Source organism: Salmo salar, chromosome 04, assembly GCF_965601325.2.
Source record: "Salmo salar chromosome 04, fSalSal1, whole genome shotgun sequence".
NCBI classification, from domain to species: Eukaryota; Metazoa; Chordata; class Actinopteri; order Salmoniformes; family Salmonidae; genus Salmo; species Salmo salar.
This window is the reverse complement of record NC_138294.1, coordinates 78,708,047-78,730,030: the sequence shown is the minus strand read 5'-3', so window position 1 is coordinate 78,730,030 and position 21,984 is coordinate 78,708,047. Positions and strand designations below refer to the sequence as shown.

Sequence of the window (21,984 nt, the reverse complement as noted above, 5' to 3'; positions counted from 1 at the left end):
TGGTTTTAGAGTATTTACATGATGCATAAGAAGTGTAGTGTACTGTTTTGTTAATTCTATTTCTCTATATATGAATGACAAATCAGCCTTTAACTAGTCAAATCATGTTTCTAGTCTTTTGCATAGTTACAATGTGTAACCATTGATGTCCCAGGACCAGGATTGGTATACACTGTTGAAGTGTATAATTGTAAAATATACATGCAGACACTGCATCATTCAAAGACTGGAATTTGATACTCCTGGTATTGGATATGATTGAAAAAGAATCTCAGAACTGCCTGAACTGCACCTTTATTTGCTAAGGTAGAGTACATGATCAGTGAATATATTAAATGTACAGGCTACAATGTGGGGATCTCATGCATGGTAATAACTACATGTATATACGACTTGTGTCCTTCGCACAAAGTTATATTATATTCTACTCAATCCATAGGCTTCATTAATGTCATTCAGACTGTTTTGAAGTTGATACAACTGGCTATGATAGCTGAGGTTCATAGCTAGGTTCTGAACTAATATGTTTACCAAATGTTTTAGGATCCATACACAGATCAGCTACATAGCTAGCTACACATCCATAGGCATACAAGTATTTTTATCCTCCACTGCGCAATAAGCAAGAAAATAGTTGGCTAGCTACGTTACTTCAGCTGCATTGCATGGCAAATATCAGCAAAGCAGGCTTACAAAATTGTACATTCAATTTGCAGTAAAAGCTTTAGCTAGCTAGATTCTTTACATCCACTGTTTCACAAGATGTCAGCCTGGTTTGCTGGTTGTTTAAGGAGTCCCTAAAACATTAAACAAACATAATTACAATTTCATACTGATGTCACAACACCCATAAAGCTAGCCGGCTAATGTTAGCTAGTCAGCTAGCTTGCTAAATAGCGATATTCGTAAATTAACAAATAAACAATCACAAATAAATATGTCTCTACATTAACTAACATATTCCTCTCAACTGTACATTTTTTGCATGATTCGTTATGACATAATTACTTACATTTGCTTCCATCCTACTATTTTTGTCAGCCATCTTTGCTGAAGAAAGTCTCCAGCCTTGGGTCGCAGAGAGTCAAATTCGTCATGGGAACTACTCCATATGATTGGTCATCGCCCACTGGTCGCTGCTGGTGATTTGCATAAAGTTGGGGGATTTTGAACTTTTTCACCACGTCCCATGCCACATTCGTACCGCCCAATGGTCCCTGCCCTCTCCGCTTCTCACCGCTTTCCTTCCATTGAAAATGAATGGGAAGCGGTGTTTCACTGTGCGGTACCGCGTGCTAGTGTACACGGGGCATTATGGTCTGTCGCCTAGCCATTCAAAGTCAAACATTTATCGGCCACTGTTAGCCCTGTAAATGTATTGAAACAGAACCCAGTGAATTTAAAGAGGATAGTCACGGAGAGGAGCAAGTGAGCTATGAACCCATACCGTATTTTACTAACTTTTTATTTTTTTTTAAAGAAGAATTTCATAGCATCAACAGTTTGTGTGTGTTATTTTGTGGGTTAGAACAAGAATAATGCTGTTTTGAGTAAAATATACCATTTTGAATGAGGCCCTATGACAGTAGTTGTATTGACATAACACAATGTGACTTTTAAAAACATAAACGAAATGCATTATCCTAAAACTGTCTTGAGGAATCGACTACATAATAACAGCCATGTTAAGTGGAGAAATCATCTAAAGTAATTGCAGATATTGGCCACTAGGTGTCCACCTAAGTGAATATATTGTATGTAATGACAAATTGGGTTTGAAACGTTATTCAGGGTTGCATACAATTAATGTGTAAATAAAAATAAAAAATATATTTAAAAAATGTGCATGTAAATAACACCTTGGTCAAAATTGTATTGTTTCTTTCAAATACATGGTGGACTTGATTTACAGATGTGAATGTTTTATAGTTCCAGTGTAGGCAACAGTATTTGTTTTAAATGTAGGTGGTCACTGTTAACAGTTTAGCAGTCTAGTCAGTTGGCTGCATGGGAGTGAAAGAAAGGCTCATCTGAATTATTTTGTTTTAGAGTTGATATAGCCTATGTGCAGTCAGTGATTCCAAATGATAATGTAAAACGCAGACAAACTAAAGCTACAAGAAAGAGATGATTAAAATGTATGTTTTTTTCCAAATCCATCAACCAATTGCACATTTCTGAAAGACCTGTTCATTCAATTTGGGAGCTTTTTAAATTATGTTTTAAAACAGATTTTTAGTCAACACTCTTCGAATGACCATTGTAGCTTTGACCCGATCCTGTAGGTTCATGCTCTACAACATTCGCAGAGTACGACCCTGCCTCACACAGGAAGCGGCGCAGGTCCTAATCCAGGCACTTGTCATCTCCCGTCAGGATTACTGCAACTCGCTTTTGGCTGGGCTCCCTGCCTGTGCCATTAAACCCCTACAACTCATCCAGAACGCCGCAGCCCGTCTGGTGTTCAACCTTCCCAAGTTCTCTCACGTCACCCCGCTCCTCCGCTCTCTCCACTGGCTTCCAGTTGAAGCTCGCATCCGCTACAAGACCATGGTGATTGCCTACGGAGCTGTGAAGGGAACGGCACCTCCATACCTTCAGGCTCTGATCAGGCCCTACACCCAAACAAGGGCACTGCGTTCATCCACCACTGGCCTGCTGGCCCCCCTACCTCTGAGGAAGCACAGTTCCCGCTCAGCCCAGTCAAAACTGTTCGCTGCTCTGGCACCCCAATGGTGGAACAAGCTCCCTCACGACGCCAGGACAGCGGAGTCAATCACCACCTTCCGGAGACACCTGAAACCCCACCTCTTTAAGGAATACCTAGGATAGGATAAAGTAATCCTTCTAACCCCCCCCTTAAAAGATTTAGATGCACTATTGTAAAGTGCTTGTTCCACTGGATATCATAAGGTGAATGCACCATTTTGTAAGTCGCTCTGGATAAGAGCGTCTGCTAAATGACTTAAATGTAAATGTAAATGTAGCTCAGTTGGTAGAGCATGGCGCTTGCAACGCCAGGGTTGTGGGTTCGATTCCCACAGTGGGCCAGTATTTAAAAATGTAATAAAATGTATGCACTCTACTGTAAATCGCTCTTGATAAGAGCGTCTGCTAAATGACGTAAATGTCTCAGGGATAATCAAAGTGCACTGTGACAGTCTGTGGCCCATGTGAGGTTTTTTTCAGTCAAGACCACCAAAACGATTTGACTTTAGTGTTTGTGAGACCTATGTAGCCTACTTCCCAAAAAGTTTAAAAAGTGCATTCCTCAATTGAAAGTGAGGTTGAATTATTCTCACCCAATCTGAGATTGAATGATGAAGATACTCTCACGCCTGCTCCTACTCCCCCTCTCTGGCGCTCAAGGGCGCTAGGCAGCCCATCATCGTGCACACCTGTCAACATCGTTACGCGCATCAGCGTTCCATTGGACTCACCTGGACTCCTTCAGTTTGTTGATTGCCCCCTCTATATATACGGCACAGCCAGAAGAGCCACCCCTCATAGCCTGGTTCCTCTCTAGGTTCTGTCCTTTCTAGGGAGTTTTTCCTAGCCACTGTGCTGCTACACCTGCATTGCTTGCTGTTTGGGGTTTTAGGCTGGGTTTCTGTACAGCTGATGTAAGAAGGGCTTTATAAATACGTTTGATTTTGATTTGATGTCTGTTCATCAGTTTGTTCCACGTGTCAGCATTGATGTCGTAATGTCGTTTTCTTCCCCCTGTCCAGATGCTGTTCTTGTTTTGTTTTATGTCCGTTTATCCATGAAATCTTCACTCCCTGTACTTGCTTCTCAATCTCCCAGCGTCTACCCTAACAGATACTGTAAAAAAAAAAAAAATCTGTTTGGCATGAATTAATAATGTATTCTACATTTGTCAGCAATGAATTTTATTAGGGTTGCAAAATTCCTGTTAATGTGGCAATATTCCATACATTTTCAGAAACTATGTTAGTTAATTTTGGGGCGGCAGGCAGGTTAGTGGTTAGAGCATTGGCTCAGTAACCAAAAGGTTGCTTGATCAAATCCCTGAGCTGACGAGGTAAAAATCTGTTGTTCTGGTCCTGAATGAGGCAATTAACCCACTGTTCCCCTGTAGGCTGTCATTGTAAATAACAATTTGTTCTTAACTAACTTGCCTAGTTAAATAAAAAAATCTATGAAATCTTTATGAATTTATACTTGCACTTTAGAAAGAAAAGTATGTATTTTTTTCTGATTCGTTATGTCTGTGTTCATGTTGTCCATGAGTTTGTAGTGGATATCTGTGTCTATATCTCTGTGTCTCACCATGGACAACTTTAGCATTTTAGCTAATTAGCAAATTTTCAGCTACTTACTAGTTTTTAGCTACTTTGCAATTACTTAGCATATTAGCTAACCCTAACCTTAACCTTTTAGATAAACTTTCCCCTAACCCTTTAATCTAACTCCTAAACTTCACCCTAGCCTAGCTAACGTTAGCCACCTAGCCACCAAGCTAGAATTCATAACATATAAGTTTAGCAAATTTGTAACATATTGTACGATTTGCAAATTCGTAACATACAAAACAAATTGTAATTCGGAACGTATCATCCAAAACGAGTGATGGACATCCATAAATTAATATATACCATACGAAGCCTAACATATTATGCTAAATGGACTGTCCCAACCTTAGCATGCTATCTTCAACATGCACACTTTCTATAATTACATAAGATCGCCTTTACTTTAGGCTATTTACTTTTTTAAAAAGTTATATTTAATTTTGTGGCTGACAACGCAACCAAATATCAACATTTAAAGGATATTCAATGCTTGGATAGTTTCATCTGAGCCACTGGCTTAATCCTATTCTTGTCGACAAGTTAAAAGGCTTTTGTTATCATTATAATTTTTCAAGGGGTAGGGTAGATCAGCTTTAATATCGCAGATAGATTATAGGTTTTATGAATTTAATTGTTTGTGAAAGTTTGGACACCTACTCATTCAAGGGCTTTTCTTTATTATTAAGTGTTAAACAAATCTAAATATATTTTATATATGAGATTCTTCAAAGTAGCCACCCTTTGCCTTGATGACAGCTTTGCACACGCTTGGCATTCTCTCAACCAGCTTCATGAGGTAGTCACCTGGAATGCATTGCTTTGTTAAAAGTTAAAAGATAATTTGTGGAATTTCTTTCCTTTTTATTGCGTTTGAGCCAATCAGTTGTGTTGTGACAAGGTAGGGGTGGTATACAGAAAATAGCCCTATTTGGTAAAAGACCAAGTCCATATTATGGCAAGAACATCTCACATAAGTAAAGAGAAATGACAGTCCATCATTACTTTAAGACATGAAGGTCAGTCAATTCAGAAAATGTCAAGAACTTTGAAAGTTTCTTCAAGTGCAGTCGCGAAAACCATCAAGAGCTATGATGAAACTGGCTCTCATGAGGACCGCCAAAGGAAAAGAAGACCCAGAGTTACCTCTGCTGCAGAGGACAAGTTCATTAGAGTTACCAGCCTCAGAAATTGCAGCCCAAATATATGGTTCACAGAGTTCAAGTAAGAGACACAGCTCAACATCAACAGTTCAGAGGAGACTGCGCGAATCAGGCCTTCATGGTTGAATTGCTGCAAAGAAACCACTACTAAAGGACATCAATAAGAAGAAGAGACTTGCTTGGGCCAAGAAACGCGAGCAATGGACATTAGACCGGTGGAAAACTGTCCTTTGGTCTGATGAGTCCAAATTTGAGATTTTTGGTTCCAACCGCCATGTCTTTGTGAACACGCAGAGTAGGTGAACGGATGATCTCCGCATGTGTGGTTCCCACCGTGAAGCATGGAGGAGTATGTGTGATACTGTGGGGGTACTTTGCTGGTGACACTGTCTGTGATTTATTTAGAATTCAAGGCACATTTAACCAACATGGCTACCACAGCATTCTGCAGCGATACACCATCCCATCTGGTTGGCGCTTAGTGGGACTATCATTTATTTTTCAACAGGACAATGACCCAACACACCTCCAGGCTGTGTAAGGGCTATTTGACCAAGAAGGAGAGTGATGGAGTGCTGCATCAGATGACCTGGCCTCCACAATCATCTGACCTCAACCCAATTTGAGATGTACCCAACAAGTGTTCAGCATATGTGGGAACTCCTTCAAGATGGTTGGAAAAGCATTCCAGCTGAAGCTGGTTGAGAGAATGTCAAGAATGTGCAAAGCTGTCATCAAGTCAAAGGGTGGCTCCTTTAAAGAATCTCAAACATAAAATATATTTTGATTTGTTTAACAGTTTTTTGGTTACCACATGATTCCATATGTGTCATTTCATAGTGCTGATGTCTTCACTACTATTCTACAATGTAGAAAATAGTACAAATAAAGAAAAACCCTTGAATGAGTAGGTGCGTCCAAACTTTTGACTGTTACTGTACATTCCTAATTTCCCCTTTCTTCAAAGGCTGGATTTTCAGTTAATAAGCTATTTACTGTATCGCAAAAATGACATTGAATTGTGTTCGGTTGTCAATGCAACCAAATTTCAACATTTGAAGGATATGTATCTTGTGTGCCACTCAGTTGGTGTGCCTTTAATTCCAGTTAGTCTGCAAGTTAATAATTGTTATGATAGATACACGTCTCCAGCAAAGAATCAATGTTAAAGAATGGTTCTATTCTTTAACTTATATTTTAGGTTGAGATGGAGACGTGAATCCAACATATCAATTATTATTATCTTGAAACTCTACGCTTATATGTATTGTGTATTTTTTATTTAACCCTGGGTTGAATTGAAACAATAGCTGTTGATGACTTTGCAAATGCTATATAGGCCTAAATAGTATCATTGATGATATGACTTATAAAGTATGGTTACATTTAATTTGCTCTGTTAAACCTGCCCTTTGGCATGAGTTTGATAGGAACAGTGAATATATTTAGTTATTAAGAGATCTATCAAAAATCATTCTCATGATAGCACGTTGGTAATAGTCAGTATCAAAAAATATATATATATATATTTTTTTAATTTCACCTTTATTTAACCAGGTAAGCTAGTTGAGAACAAGTTCTCATTTACAACTGCGACCTGGCCAAGATAAAGCAAAGCAGTGCGACAGCTAAGCTAAAGCTAAGCTAAGCAGGGCTTGGTTAAAACCCTGGATGGGACACCAAATTAATAGCTGTAGATCGCATGTGTCAAAGTCATTCCACGGAAGGCCAAGTGTCTGCAGGTTTTTTCTCCTCCCTTGTATTTGATTGATTAATTAAGTTAACTAATTAGTAAGGAACTCCCCTCATCTGGTTGTCTAGGTCTTAATTGAAAGGAAAAACCCACAGACACTAGGCCCTCCGTGGAGTGAGTTTGACACCCCTGCTGTAGATAGATCAACTCTTCAGTAGGAGGTGCTGCCAAGTTTATTTTCTAAGGTCCAAATTCAAGGTTTGTTTATGTTGAAAATTGGTTTCAGTGACTACATAATCCTGTGGTTGAAATCCAATGTATTTTCCACATAGATTCCACGTCACAATACGTTGACAAATTTCCTTGAAACAACGTTGATTCAATCAGTTTGTATCCAGGCTATATTGAAAAGAAGTGGAGGACGCTCAACTAATATGAGTCGAGGTACAACCAAAAAATGTGATAAGAATTGAAAAGGCGCAACACTGGCTTGCCATTAAAAACTCAATGTTTTATTTCAGCAATGTTAAAATATTATTTTTACTTTGCTTAAATTAAACATTGCGTTTCAGGTGAGTGAGAGTTCCGACTTTTCCTTTTCAACAACAAAGATAATGACATGTTAAAATAAAACTTTAAAAAATCTAAAGGATATTCCATGTGGAAACCAAGGATATTAAAGGAGAATCAGGGGCAATGCCATGAGAAAATGGAATGATTAGGACTATATGGGGCATGACCATGTTGATTAACTATAGGCCTACATAAAGATTCATATAAAAAATATAACAAAAACGTTATTGCAAAAAACGGTGTCCTATGTGAAAAGAATGGAAAGCAAGTGGCAGGTAAATTATAATGGCTGCGAAACTGTCGCCCGCCCATCCATGTTTGCTCAAGTAAATGACCGAAACAATCAATCAATTGAAGTTTAAGAGCCACAATGGTGGCCCTGCTGTAAACTCAGCAACACCCACATAAAATTTGGGAGGCTCCCATAGAGATAGATAGAGGACTCATCATGGATATGATGTATTTTAGCGTGGACATTGCCATTGAGGGATTCCACTAGTTTAAAGTAGTCAACTGGGTGGGGATTCCTATAAGTCGGGCGCCAATTAGCCAATGAAGAAAAATAAGAAAATGTACTACTTTAAAATGGAGATAGCCTAAAAGGCGCTGCCCATGCTGTCACAGGCGATATAATGGCACAGATACAAAGAGCAGTCTTCTATCTATCTCTATGAAGGCTCCAAGTCTATGGAGGAATGATACCCGCCATTTTCCTGAAAACCTCCAATCCATTTAAACCCAGCGGGGCGAAGTAGAAAAGAGCACAGACTTCTTCAGTGAGAACGAAACGAGAGGGGGCGTCAGTGCGAACAAAGTAATTATAGGGAGAGGAGTGAGAGGACATTCGGAAATTGAACGGAAGTAAAACACTGGGTTTGTATCTTCGTGGTTTTCCGACGTAGACGATACACCCAAACTTAAATTACAGCCTCAAATCAAGTCGTGGATGTGGGGTGCATATATCACCCTGGGATTTAACGTTCCTGCCGTCAAAATTTCTCCCCTCTCTTTATTTTGTGTCAGGTGGCTGAACTGTGGAAGCTACAGAGGACAATATCGATTCCACAGGATTTGAAACATTTGTTCTATACTTTATACAAAAGTGCGAAGATGTCTGGACAAAGCATTACGGATAGGATAACTGCAGCTCAACACAGTGTAACCGGCTCCGCTGTGTCCAAAACTGTGTGCAAGGCGACCACGCATGAAATTATGGGACCAAAAAAGAAACATTTAGATTGTAAGTATTAATATTTAGGCGACTTGCTACATTGTTGCGTCTGATCAAGTGTGTGTGTAGTCTATTCCTTAGGCATTGAACTGTGGCTGAGGCCTACAAACCCACATGAAAAAAATAAAAATAGTGCATACTATAGTGCATACTATAGATATAGTACTATGGTATAAATGTTGTACTATTACAATATGTATACACTTCTATTCATTGTAGTGTTTCTGCGGACTTCACTGTAGTATTTACTGTAGTCTTTGCAGACATGACTAGTATACTGTAGTGTTTTTGCTTTATTATCTTTGACATAGAAGTGCGGGCTTTTGCTCTTTTCTGTAACCTGTAGGGAACATAATATAATGGTATATACTTGGCATGAAGGTTTCTCACCCATGGGTGGCACAAATTGGGGTATGGGAATGGGTGGATTATGCAAATGTATTACTGTGGTATTACTATAATTATAAAAAGTGTGTTTTGTGGACAATACTGTACTATTTACTATAGTATTCTCCACTATACTACAGAATTCTATAAGCACTACATGATCAAGGGGTATACTACAGTGTGGAGGTCAAGGGATATTACAGCTTATTACATAATTCTATAGTAAGTACTATAGTACACTGTAGTATTTTTTTTTTTACATGTGGGTAGGCAGTTATTTTCTGCAATTATTCTCTGATGTTTGCCTATCTATGAAATAATGCGAGATTTCATAGCATTTTACAACAATTACCCTACACCGTGCTATCATCTTTACAATGGAAATTAGCGCTTTGCTTGGCATGTAAATAATGTGATTAACTGGATGACGATCAGGTTGTAGCCTAGACTTTGAACTTCAAGAAATGGTCTGACACATTTTATTGATCACATACACATATTTAGCAGATGTTATTGCGGGTGTAGCGAAATGCTTGTTCCTAGCTCCAACAGTGCAGTAGTATCTTTTTTTTTTTTTTTAACTCTTCACAACAATGCACACATCTAAAAGTAAAAGAATGTAATTAAGAAATATATAAATATTAGATTGACTAAAATACAGTAGAATAGAATACAGTATATATTGTACCAGTCAAGTTTGGACACACCTACTCATTCCAGGGTTTCTTTATTTGTACTATTTTCTACATTGTATAATAATAGTGAAGTCATCAAAACTATGAAATAACACATGGAATCATATAGTAAACAAAAAAGTGTTAAACAAATCAAAACATATTTGAGATTCTTCAAAGTAGCCACCCTTTGCCTTGATGACAGCTTGTAGTCTGTGATTGTCTGTAGACCCTGCTGCAAACGTCTCGTGTCTGAGCCGTTGAATTGCGACTCCACTTTGTCTCTGTGTACTGATGTTTTGCCTGTTTGATTGCCTTACTGAGGGAATAACTACACTGTTTGTTTTTGGCCATGTTCCTAGTCATCTTGCCATGGTTAAATGCGGTGGTTCGTGCTTTCAGTTTTGCGCGAATGCTGCCATCTATTTTATTATTTCTGGTTTGGGTAGGTTTTAGTAGTCAGAGTGGGTACAACATCTCCTATACACTTCCTGATGAACTCAGTCACTGTATCTGTGTATTCGTCAATGTTATTCTTAGAGGCTACCCAGAACATATCACTGTCGCAGTATATCCCGAGAGAGCCATGTTTCCATGAAACATAGTATGTTACAATCCCTGATGTCTTTCTGGAAGGAGATCCTCGCCTTGAGCTCGTCTACTTTATTATCCTGAGACTGAACATTAGCGAGGAATATACTCTGAAGCGGTGGATGGTGTGTACTCCTCCTGAGTCGGACTAGAAGTCCACTCCGAATACCTCATCTCCGCCGGCGGTGTTTTGGAGCGCCCTCTGGAATAAGTTCAATTGCCCTGGGGGGGTACGAACAAGGATCCAATTTGGGAAAGTCGTATCCCTGGTCATAATGCCGGAGTTACCGCCGCTTTGATATCCAAAAGTTATTTCCGGCTGTATGTAATAAAACAAACAATTTTCTGGGCCAATAATGTAAGGAAAAAAAAAATACGAAATACTGAAAGGGTGCTTAGGTGCTAGAAGCAGAGCTGCCTTATCTGTCGGTGCCATCTTAGACCTATGAATGATAACCATTATTCTACCAAGAATGATGGTTATTAAAGTGCTATTTATGCAATGATTTAATAAAATAAATTGCTTAACTGCTCCGTGCTTTGTTTATGCAATCTTCTATCGAGATGTCCAACTATTTTCTTTCAATAGCGACTACATGCCTACAGGCAATTTACCGTCCAGTGAGTGTCCCTACGTGATCTTATGCTTAGCATACGTAGAAGTTTTCTCCCCCAGTGTTTTTGGCTGACTCAGTTCTTCACAGGCATTCAATGGGGAACTTCAAGAGAAACAACTTTTAGTGTCGTTGTCCGCAAGATGGTCTGACTACGGATGTTAAAGACACCCTCTGCACTTCCTGACATTTTACCATGGTTGATTCACAGTTCTCCTTCTCCATTCAGTTAGTATTTTTTTCTACTTTTGGTGCTAATAAATAAGACCCAGCTATCACAATGGGGAAGTGAGGAGTGATTTTATGCCAATTAGGGATCAGGAGATGATTAGCCTTGGCAATGGTGGGCTAGGTTGTAAATTTAACCAAACAACCCTACTCTTGCGATAAGTAGCCTACCATGGGATCTTTGTGACCACATTGCACCTCTCCTCATAACAATAGGTTCTTAACTGACTTGCCTAGTTAAATAAATAAATAAATAAAAATACCAGCCATGTTATATGGTTCATGATCTTTTGTGAAATCAAGTCGCATGCACACAATACACAATTAAATAACATGAACACCTAAAAAGGCAACATAATCTGGGAAGGAATTGGTTAAATTAGAACTTTACTTAATCCAACCATATGTGTTGGTAGATTTGATAAGCGAAGTAGGCCTATGTTCTAGAGAACCATCTACATAAAGGTATGGAAGTGCTTTCTCAATATTTATATTTTCTATTTCTATCAGCAGTGATGTTTTGCTCTATCTAAAGTCCAACAATACACCAGGCTACCTACCCAGGTTTTTCCCCAGGCTGCCTTCTGTGTATTAGGGTCATCCCAGGTTATCAGACTCTGCTTTACAATCCTGGTCTGGAGGTGGTTTTACCTGGGTATTTGGTTTATTTGGGGAACCCTGGATTTATGGGGCGGCAGGTAGCCTAGCGGTTAGAGAGGCGAGCCAGCCTTTTCGAATCCTGGGAAAAATCTGGCAGGAAGTGAGCTGGCAACCGGAGGAGGGTTGCTGGTATCAAATCCTAGATGCCATTGCCTGCTGTTGGGCAAGGCACTTAACCTCCCCACAACAGCTTCTCCATGGGCAGCCCCTGCTCTAATGTCTCCTACCTGTGGGTAGATGTATGTGTGCCTTTCGGAGGGGTTGGAAGAAAGTGGAAGTCAAATTTCATTTGAAATAAAGTGATCTTAATATTAACCTTTTTTACAGGGGTAACACAATAAGTACCTCAAAGTACCACCACAAGAGGCTTGCATGTGCTTCACAGACATACCAAGGTTCCTTGTCTGTTTTTCTGGGGTGATACCTGGGAAATTGGTGGGCTTTGTGTTGTGTGATTTGGGTCAGAATTGAGAACCAGGGATCCCAGCCTCTCGTGAGAGCAGAGTTTTGGTGTATAAAGGGCTTTAGGGTTGTTGGGCTATTGCTGTTATACGTTGCAGATCTATGTGATCTTTTTTATGGAGAGCTAGTTCATCAGAAAACAACCACTTGTATTGTTGTGAAACGTGTAGATGGGGATGGAGAGAAGGCACAAGCAGGTTTCAATAAATATGATATTACTAGTGGTTAAGACCTTTTCATCTCCAACAAACTGACATTGTGTCATTGGACATTAACGCAAAAAACAAACACCTACATAAGAGTGCACCACATCAAGTGTCTATGGCCAACAAGGGTTTAGTCACCCGCATAACCATTTTCAATTACAGTGACTATTTGCAATTACAATAGCCAGCCTTCTCGATGACTGAGCAGGTTTTAAGTTGGCATTAGCCTAACCTTTGCCCATTGAGGCTGTGTCCGGGATTATGCTGGGTGTAAAATGAGTTCAGTCTAGTCTCAAACCCGACCCGGCAACTGTTACTAGGGTCTGGTATCAATTATGTTGGCATAGAGAGAAACTACGTCACTGCCTACAACACTACTTTATCTGCTAGAATATAATTCAAAATACTAGCTATCAAGATAGAGGTTATTTTAAATGAGTGAATTTCGCAAGCGGCTAGTTTGCATCAACTACCTTCACTAAAACCACAGCAAAGGCTTTTTTTGCCTGCAAACTTTGGTTTTGAATTGTGCCATTTTTGCCTTGTGATTTGTTGAGAGTTGTCTGTTTGAAGAGGATCCACCCCGGCCATTTTTTTCCTCCATATCAACGTTACCGAAATAGTCGGAGCTAGTTTTTCATCTTTTTTTATTTTTTTGGTCTCTTCCTGGTGTTTGCCCTTGCTGTGTTGGGTTACTCCCGTTCAATGGGTTTTATTTCTGCACTGACCTCAGCGCCCTAGCATCAGTGCTGATGCAGTTTGACTGCAGGCATCACCACATCAAGCTGTTCACACCCCGCTGCTTATTCTTTTCCCCCCATACAATGTTTTGGTGGGGAGAGATGGTGAAACCAATTTCCTGTTGGGCACTATTTTTAGTATTGGTTCCAGAATAAGAAATGCCATGTGTGGTGTTTGTTGGGGGTCTTGAAGGGCATATATGAAACTCCTAGTGAGTGGAGAGGCCATACCTCACTGACTCCTGTACATAGAAGGCTTCTTGATTGGCTTCTCCTTCATGAGGAGACTGCTAGAGAGGACCTCTTAAGGTCCCTTTTGTAGTCTGGGGCTTGCAGGAGCAGAGCAGGAATGTGACAAAGGTTATAGGTATTTCAGGAGGGCTGGTGGCATTTGTGTTGGAGTTTCCTCTCAGACTGAAATAGCAGTGTCGTGTCTAGCTCCCCTCCTGTCTGATTTGTACCCAAGATATGGCTCCCTCTTTGCTCCTTTGATTTGGGTTGGGTTTCCGGCCAGTGTGCACATTCTTTAGCACAGGCCTGTTAAAGAAACTCCACCAAGTAACTTGTTACCAGAGAGGAAGAAAATAGGGAAAGGTCAAACAATTGGCTTTTTCCCAGCTATGAGCCTGCTCTTGAACGCTGGTCTGCTTTGGTGAGAAATGAGCTCTGAGACGACTGCTCCTGACATTTTAAAAAGATAGATAAGCTATAGCCCACCACTTTAGATTCCAGTTTGTTGTAATCAATGTAACTTATCCACTCAATATTGATGTATCTATTTATAGAGAGAGGAAAAAGACAGCACTTTTATTGCATGTTAGACCATACATTGTTTTTATGTAAACCCATTTCTGTCAGTCCCAAAGTGCAAGGTTCAATTGCAAGTGTAGCCTATTTCATGCTTTAGGGACCTTTCAGCCACTGTAAATGGGAAGTTTATTTTATTGTGTCATTTGACTTGACTTGTTTGGCATCCCAAAACAGGATGTGTGATCATAATGAGGTAATGAAAGTATGGTTCCCAACTTCCCACATCACCTGACACCTGGTGACATTTTGGTGAACAATAAAGTAAAAAAATGACCAGTGTATTTTTGTATTTGTGCCAAGTTCTTTATCATTCGGCAAACACGATGAAAGTTAAACTTTGTTTATTTCCAGAAGGAATTTACTTTGAGATGCAGTATTCTGAAATCTTTATTTCTTATTTGACCTCAAGCATAAAACTTGAGACCATACTCCACACACTCTAAACCAAAGTGAACTGGAGGAAGTAGATCCCGCAGCCTCCCAGCAGCAGTAGACTGCTGAAGTGATGGTAATCACCTCATAGTACCTCAGTGGTCCTAATGATCTGGACACACAGCTAGGATCAGTTAACTACTTTTGGGGAGGAAACCTCAACACTGGCTTTCCTATAGTTTCCTTTTATGACAATGCAAATACAGGTCTCAGAGTTATATTGTAGCTACTGTACTAAAACAAGGTTGTCAGAATACTGGGTGTATTAGTCAGACTGAAACTAGGAAGTGTTAGTTTACCTGATAGTATTACTTTGAAACGTAGGCCTACAATATCTGTATTGTTTTGTACAAGCCTTACTTGTTTTGATTCCTGAACCTATTTTGACAATATGTTAGTTATGAGTGGTTTCAGTTGAATTCAACCACCTCCTACTCAAGGCCCGGAGTGGTTTCAATGCCCCTTTAAAAAAAATGCAGGATTAAGGGCAGAGAGAACCCTTGGTTTACTAAGGAACTTACAAAAATCTTAAGGGAGCGAAATGCTATGTAGGCTAAAGCAAGATGGTAGATGATTGGATGGCTTTTAAACATCTTCGAAATATGGGTGTGGCTATGATCCGTAAATTGAAAGCAGACCACTACCTGAAATCTACTTCACAAAATGTAAATAATCCATCCACATTTTGGCATGTAGTGAAAGGTTTGGAGTGGCAAAAAAGATCCACAGCTTCCCAAACAATTGTTGGTAGACACACAGATTTTAACTGAGAGAACCTCCATTCTGAAAGCCTTGAATCAGCATTTGTTAGATGCAGGCAGTTTATTTGAAAAGGTCAAAAGTATAATTCAGCCCCCTATGAATTTACCTGACACCCCAGTGCAGTCCTTCACCACGTTCTCCTTTTCATCCTTCTCTGTTTCAGAAGTGTGTAAAGCCCTGAAAGAAATTGATGGAAAAAAATCCCCTAGCCCTGCTGAACTAGACCCCCGCTTCCTACACCTAGCCGCTGACATCATTGCTCCCCCTTAACATGTATTTTTAACCTCACGCTTGATGTTAAGGAAATCCCCAAGTTATGGAAATCTGCTTTTGTACTGCCTCTCCTGAAAGGTGGAGTTCCTTCGCTACTTGACAACTATCGACCCATATCAAAATTGTCTGTACTATCAAAGGTACTGGAGTCCTTAGTTAGTAGGCAGCTGAAGACCTACTTCCAAGAAAACAATATCTTAAATGGAATGCAATCAGGTTTTAGGTCTGGCCACAGCACTGTTTCAGCAATATTGAAGGTTTTAAATGACATCCACTGTGCTCTTGATAAGAAGTTACATTGTGTGTCTGTCTTTATTGATTTGTCGAAGGCTTTTGACACCGTGGACCATGCTGTGTTAGTGCAAAGGTTAAAATGTTGTGGAATTACTGGTCATGCTCTAGATTGGTTTATAAATTACCTATCAAATCGTACACAATGTGTAATGGCGGATGGTTGCAAATCTGAGTCTATAGAGGTGGGCTCAGGTGTTCCACAAGGTTCTGTTTTGGGCCCACTGTTGTTTATTTTGTATATCAAAACTCATTGGGGATCTCTTTGAACAGCGGATGTTAATTTTTATGCAGATGATACTGTTCTTTATTCAAATGGTAGTAGTTTATCTTTAGCTTTTAAAAATGCCCAAAGAGCATTTAACATCATACAACAGAATCTGTATGATTTAAAGCTGGTTCTAAATTCAGGTAAATCAAATGCCAGGCATGTTACTAATCATGTCATTGCTACATTGGCTGGACATACTATAGAGCAAGTTAAAGTGTACAAATATTTGGGTGTGTGTGTTGATGATAAGCTGAGCTTCACTGTGCATGTGGAGAACTTGATAAGGAAGCTCAAGCTGAAAATACGATTTTATTACCGGCATAAAGCTTGTTTTACTTTTGAGGCCAGGAAGGAGCTGGTACGATATACATTACTGGCGGTTTTATATTTTAGTGCTGGGTAGGCCTCAGCCACTACCCTGAGAGCACTTGATTCAGTGTATCATGCAGCCCACAGGATCATTACAAATCAGAAACGTCTAACACATCATTGTGATCTCTACAGCGCTGTTGGCTGATCGTCATTGACCTTGCGTTGGCTTAAACACCGGTGTACACTGATTTATAAGGCCATATTGGGTAAAATGCCATTTTATCTCTGTTCTTTTTTTGTCAGGTTGGTAAATAAATATCAATTAAAGTCCCATTCTCATTTGCTTCTAACAGTACCAAAAATTAGAACAGGTCATGGTAGAAATAGTTGTAGTTACTCAGCTCCATGGTCCTGGAATTCTCTCCTGAACATTTACAAATTTGATGACCTAGTTTCGTTGGTAGAGTTTAAACACTTGATCGATGTATATATTATAGAAGAGTGTAATTGTTTTTAGGCCAGCTGTTTTTAGTCAAGACTTTCGTGTTTTTAATGTAAAATGTTTTTGTTGTACTGTATGTGTGTTTATAGTTTTGTTTAATGTTGTGTTAGTGTATGTAAGTTGTTTTGTCTGAAACGTTGTTCCCCTTGCTGCTATTGGACCAGGTCTCTCTTGGAAAAGAGATGTTCTCAATGAGAAAAACCTGTATAAATAAAGGTAAAATAAAATAAATAAAAATGTGATTATTAACCAAATAGGCAAAAGGTCATTTTAGTACAATGTTAAGTTGTGAGGACTTCTCCTCTCTGTGCATGTGTTAATACTGAGCAAACATGTTCTATTGGATCCAAGCTTGTTCTGGAAGCTCAACTCATGAGTCAACACTGCAACATGATGCGCCCTACAATCAGCAGAGAGTAAAGGGCATGATCCACGTAGGTTTCAAACCACTGCAGTGTTTGGAGCAGAACCTTCTAAAGAACCTTCTAAACCTTCTAAACCTTTCTTTAGTTTTCCAGAGCTCTTTTCTTGTTTGCCATCAGGATTTGAAATGGAGACAACCATATTCAATCAAACTGGGGACCATGTTTCTGTGATAATAAAGTGAGAAATAATATTCTCCTTGCTGAGCAGGTTTGAATTATATGCATTTCAGTTTTATCATTTGCATGTTGAGCAAGTCTACATGAAACCAAAAGGTGATTGATAAAAGTGATCCACAAGGATAATTGTTACAGCTGGGATTGGTTGAATTGGGCCCTCTCTTTTAGCTGTGGTAATGATAACAGTGTAAACGTCCACGGTCATGTGCCATGAAGACGCCATTTAGTTTTTTTCATAGATAGTGTGTATGAATTCAACTCTGAACCACTGAATGTTGAACCTGCTCTTCTTTGCTTGTTTTTTCTCTTTTTTATCATTTGTATATTGCACAATGTGGCACATTGTGTTAGTGGGCCTTGTTTTTAGATCCCATTAGGATCTGTAGGCCTAAGCCTACAGCTTGAATTATTTCAAAGTAAAATAATGAAATGATACTGCTGTTTCTTCTTTGTGGCATACAACCTACTGAATATAGGCCTATCTATCAACTAGCCTGTATAGCCTACATGAAGTTATGAAATAAGGCCTCACCCACTCACACCCCAGGCCTGAAAGCTCATTGACATGTAATGATACACGTGTGAATGTTCTTTCTCATCATCACCTGTGGTTTTGTGTTTAACCTGGTTCACTCATAAATAGGAACTAGCAAAAAAATGACTTTGGGTTGAAAGCTATTTCTGGATGGGTTAGTTATGGTAATGTTAATCAATTCTAGTTCTAAAATCCACATTTGCGAACAATTTCAGTAGTGTGCACAATCTTTCTTGGTGCAATTTAGCTAATTAGTGACTGAAGTTGATCAATGAAGTAAACAAGGGTGCATGACAAGCTGAGAGTCTCTCCCTGGTGTAGCTAAAATGTAGAGCACATGGGTCCACTGTAACCACTGAGGCAGCAGTCTGTTGGTGGGTCATGCTAGTCAGGCCAGAGGACACGCTAACACATGTCTGCAGTCTTTGTGCATGCAGAGGCTCTGCCTACAGGTTCACCCTGACCCCCCCATGGAACGCATGTGACCGCAGTGGCATCGAATGACAGTCCATCAAAAAGAGTGCTGACACACCACTGAACTGAATAGAGCCCACTGTAACTCTCAAAAAGCCTTTGAGAGTCAATATCACGATTCAAAGGCTGCAAACCATCAAACCATTATTCTCTAGCCTCAAAAGCCCCAGTGCCACTATTCAGAGCTAGAATTGACCTTCCATCTCATAGATAAACATCAGCAGCCACTTGTCTGCAATGAAGTGAAGTGGGCAGTCTGTCTAAAGTTGTATTCTTTTCACTCTGCCATTTTAGGGTTGTTATTGTGGAGTCACTACAATGTTGTTGATCCAGCTTCAGTTTTCTCCCATCACAGCCATTGAACTCTGTAGCTGTTTTAAAATCACCATTGGCCTCATGGTGACATCCCTGAGCAGTTTCATACCCGTCCTGCAGCTCAGTTCAGAAGGACAAACTGTATCTTTGTGACTGGGTGGTTTAATACATAATCCACAGCGTAATTATTAACTTGACCATTACCCATCTACCAACCACTGCCCTTCTTTATGTGGCTTTACAGATGTTGTATAGGGGACAGAGGAAGGGTTAGTCATTCAAAAATGTCAACCCCTACTATTTCACACAGAGTGATTTGTTAAGCCAAATGTTACTCCTGAACTAAACCAAGGGGCTGAATACTTATGTGACTATTTTTCTTAAGAATTCTATTCTTTTTTTTTTCTTCCCACTTTGACAGAGTATTTTTGTGTAGATTGTTGACAAAAAATGACATTTACAATTGTCTCCATCTGTCCACTGCAAGATCAAATAATTAACTAACCTAATTGTATTCACCTGGAACAGTTCCCTTTAGAATTTCAAAAATGAATTTAAATAAATTCTAAAATGGGAAAAATCCTCTCTGAAAATAAATTAACTGAATTGACTCCAACCGTTACTGGTTTATAGAGTGTTACTGTTCTGCTTTATCTAGATTTGCTGGAGGAGGCAGAGCCTTCATTCAAAGCTGTACGCTACAGTGCCTTCAAAGTATTCCTACCCCTTGACTTATTCCACATTTTGTTGTTACAGCCTGTATTCAAAAAGTATTACATGTTTTCTTTCTCACACATCTACACACAATACCCCATAATGACAAAGTGAAAACATATTTTTATACATTTTTGCAAATGTATTGAAAATGAAATACAGAAAGATCTAATTTACATAAGTATTCACACCCGTGAGTCAATACATGTTAGAATTACCTTTGGCAGTGATTACAGCTGTGTCTTTCTGGGTAAGTCTCTAAGAGCTTTGCTCACCTGGATTGTACAATATTTGCCCATTTTTATTATTTTTTAAATTCTTCAATCTCTGTCAAGTTGGTTGTTGCTAGACAACCATTTAAGTCTTGCCATAGATTTTCAAGCAGATTTCAATCAAAACTGTAACTAGGCCACTCAGGAACATTCAATGTCGTCTTGGTAAGCAACTCCAGTGTATATTTGGCCTAGTGTTTTAGGCTATTGTCCTGCTGAAAGGTGAATTTGTCTCCCAGTGTCTGTTGGAATGTAGACTGAACCAGGATTTCCTCTAGGATCTTGCCTGTGCTTAGCTCTATTCAATTTTTTTTTATCCTGAAAAATTCCCTTGTCCTTGCCATTGACAAGCATACCCATAACATGATGCAGCCACCACCATGCTTGAAAATATGAAGAATGGTACTCAGTGACGTGTTGTTGGATTTTCCCAAACATAACACTTTGTATTGAGGACATAAAGTTCATTTATTTTTGCAGTTTTACTTTACTGCCTTATTGCAAACAGGATGCATGTTTTGGAATATTTGTATTCTGTACAGGCTTCCTCCTTTTCACTCTGTCATTTAGGTTAATATTGTGGACTAACTACAATGTTGTTGATTTATCCTCAGTTTTCTCCTATCGCAGCCATTAAATAACTGTTTTAAAGTCAACATTGGCCTCCATGGCAACTGAGTTAGGAAGGATGCCTGTATCTTTGCAGTGACTGGGTGTATTGATACACAATCCAAAGTGTAACTTAATAACTTCACCATGCTCAAAGGGATATTACATTTTTGCTTATTTATTTATCTACCTATGCGAGGCATTGGAAAACCTCCCTGATCTTTGTGGTTGAATCTGTGTTGGAAATACACTGCTCGACTGAGGGACCTTATAATTATCTGTATGTGTTGGGTACAGGGATGAGGTAGTAATTAAAAAATCATGTTAAACACTATTATTGCATACAGTGAGTCCAGGCAATTTATGTGACTTGTTTAGGGGTTGAATACTTATTGACTCAAGACATTTCAGCTTTTCATTTTTGTATAAATTTGTAAATATGTCTAAACATTATTCCACTTTGACATTGTGTGTGTAGGCCAGTGACACAATCTCAATTCAATCTATTTTAAATTCAGGCTGTAACACAACAAAATGTGGAAAAAGTCAAGGGGTGTGAATACTTTCTGAAGGCACTGTACGTCTTGTTTAGGGCAGTGATGTAGGCCAAGTGATAAATAATTTGACGGGTCAACACGGATCGCCTTTCGCAGTGAATAAACTAACACTCCATATTTTCAATACATTTTCCCGTGATGGGTGAGTAAATTTTAAAAAGGTGCGTAACCATTGGTTATGTATGCTTACCCTCCCAAGAGACACTTCCTGAGTGTCAACAGCCAGCAGGATGTTGATTACATGGATTCCAGAAATCTCAGGGAGCTGATCAAATGTTAAATTAGGAGGATAAGAAAAGAGTATTACCATTTTTATCGTCTTCCTTCATTGATGTCCTTGATTATGAAAGCGTACCGTCGGTCCGCTCTGTCCTCACACTTTCAATAAAACGCTGCAGTGTTTTGACATTGGTCTTTGGCTCTTGGGATTTCAAAAATGTGTACTTATTGTGTAATTTGAAAATGTTCAACAAATGTCTCTTTATTTAGATGTTGAACCCTTGTAGGTCTATAGCTTCACTACTTGGTTTCCTCCAAGATCCATGTTTCTGGGCGGGACTGTCTCTTCAAAATGAATAGCGTGCTATTGGCAATGTGTTAACTGTTTAGGACAAGGGTTATACTCTACATGTCATGTGTTTCCTGCCAAACAGATGTACTTATAGGCTAGATTTGTGTTCTGAATAGTATGAGCTGTGAAAAGTAGCCTACAGTGAGG

The 21,984-nt window shown here is 39.3% G+C and overlaps 1 protein-coding gene and 1 long non-coding RNA gene across 14 annotated transcripts in view; one reads left to right on the top strand and one right to left on the bottom strand.

Moving 5' to 3' along the window:
* Positions 1–278: 278 nt before the first annotated feature.
* On the bottom strand, positions 279–1,267 carry LOC123742583 (uncharacterized). Its single transcript, XR_006769740.1, has 2 exons — positions 1,013–1,267; positions 279–797 (listed from the first exon to the last, which is right to left on the bottom strand). It is a non-coding gene; the product is annotated as an uncharacterized LOC123742583 (long non-coding RNA).
* Positions 1,268–8,468: 7,201 nt separating this feature from the next.
* pica (Phosphatidylinositol-binding clathrin assembly protein) overlaps positions 8,469–21,984 on the top strand; it is a 69,247-nt gene continuing 55,731 nt past the window's right edge. For 4 of the 13 annotated variants that reach the window (XM_045716234.2, XM_014197889.3, XM_014197890.3 and 1 more), the window contains exon 1: positions 8,472–8,982. In XM_045716234.2, the coding sequence (XP_045572190.1) occupies positions 8,853–8,982 (130 nt within the window). In that variant the 5' untranslated portion in view covers positions 8,472–8,852. 13 annotated transcript variants of the gene reach the window in all.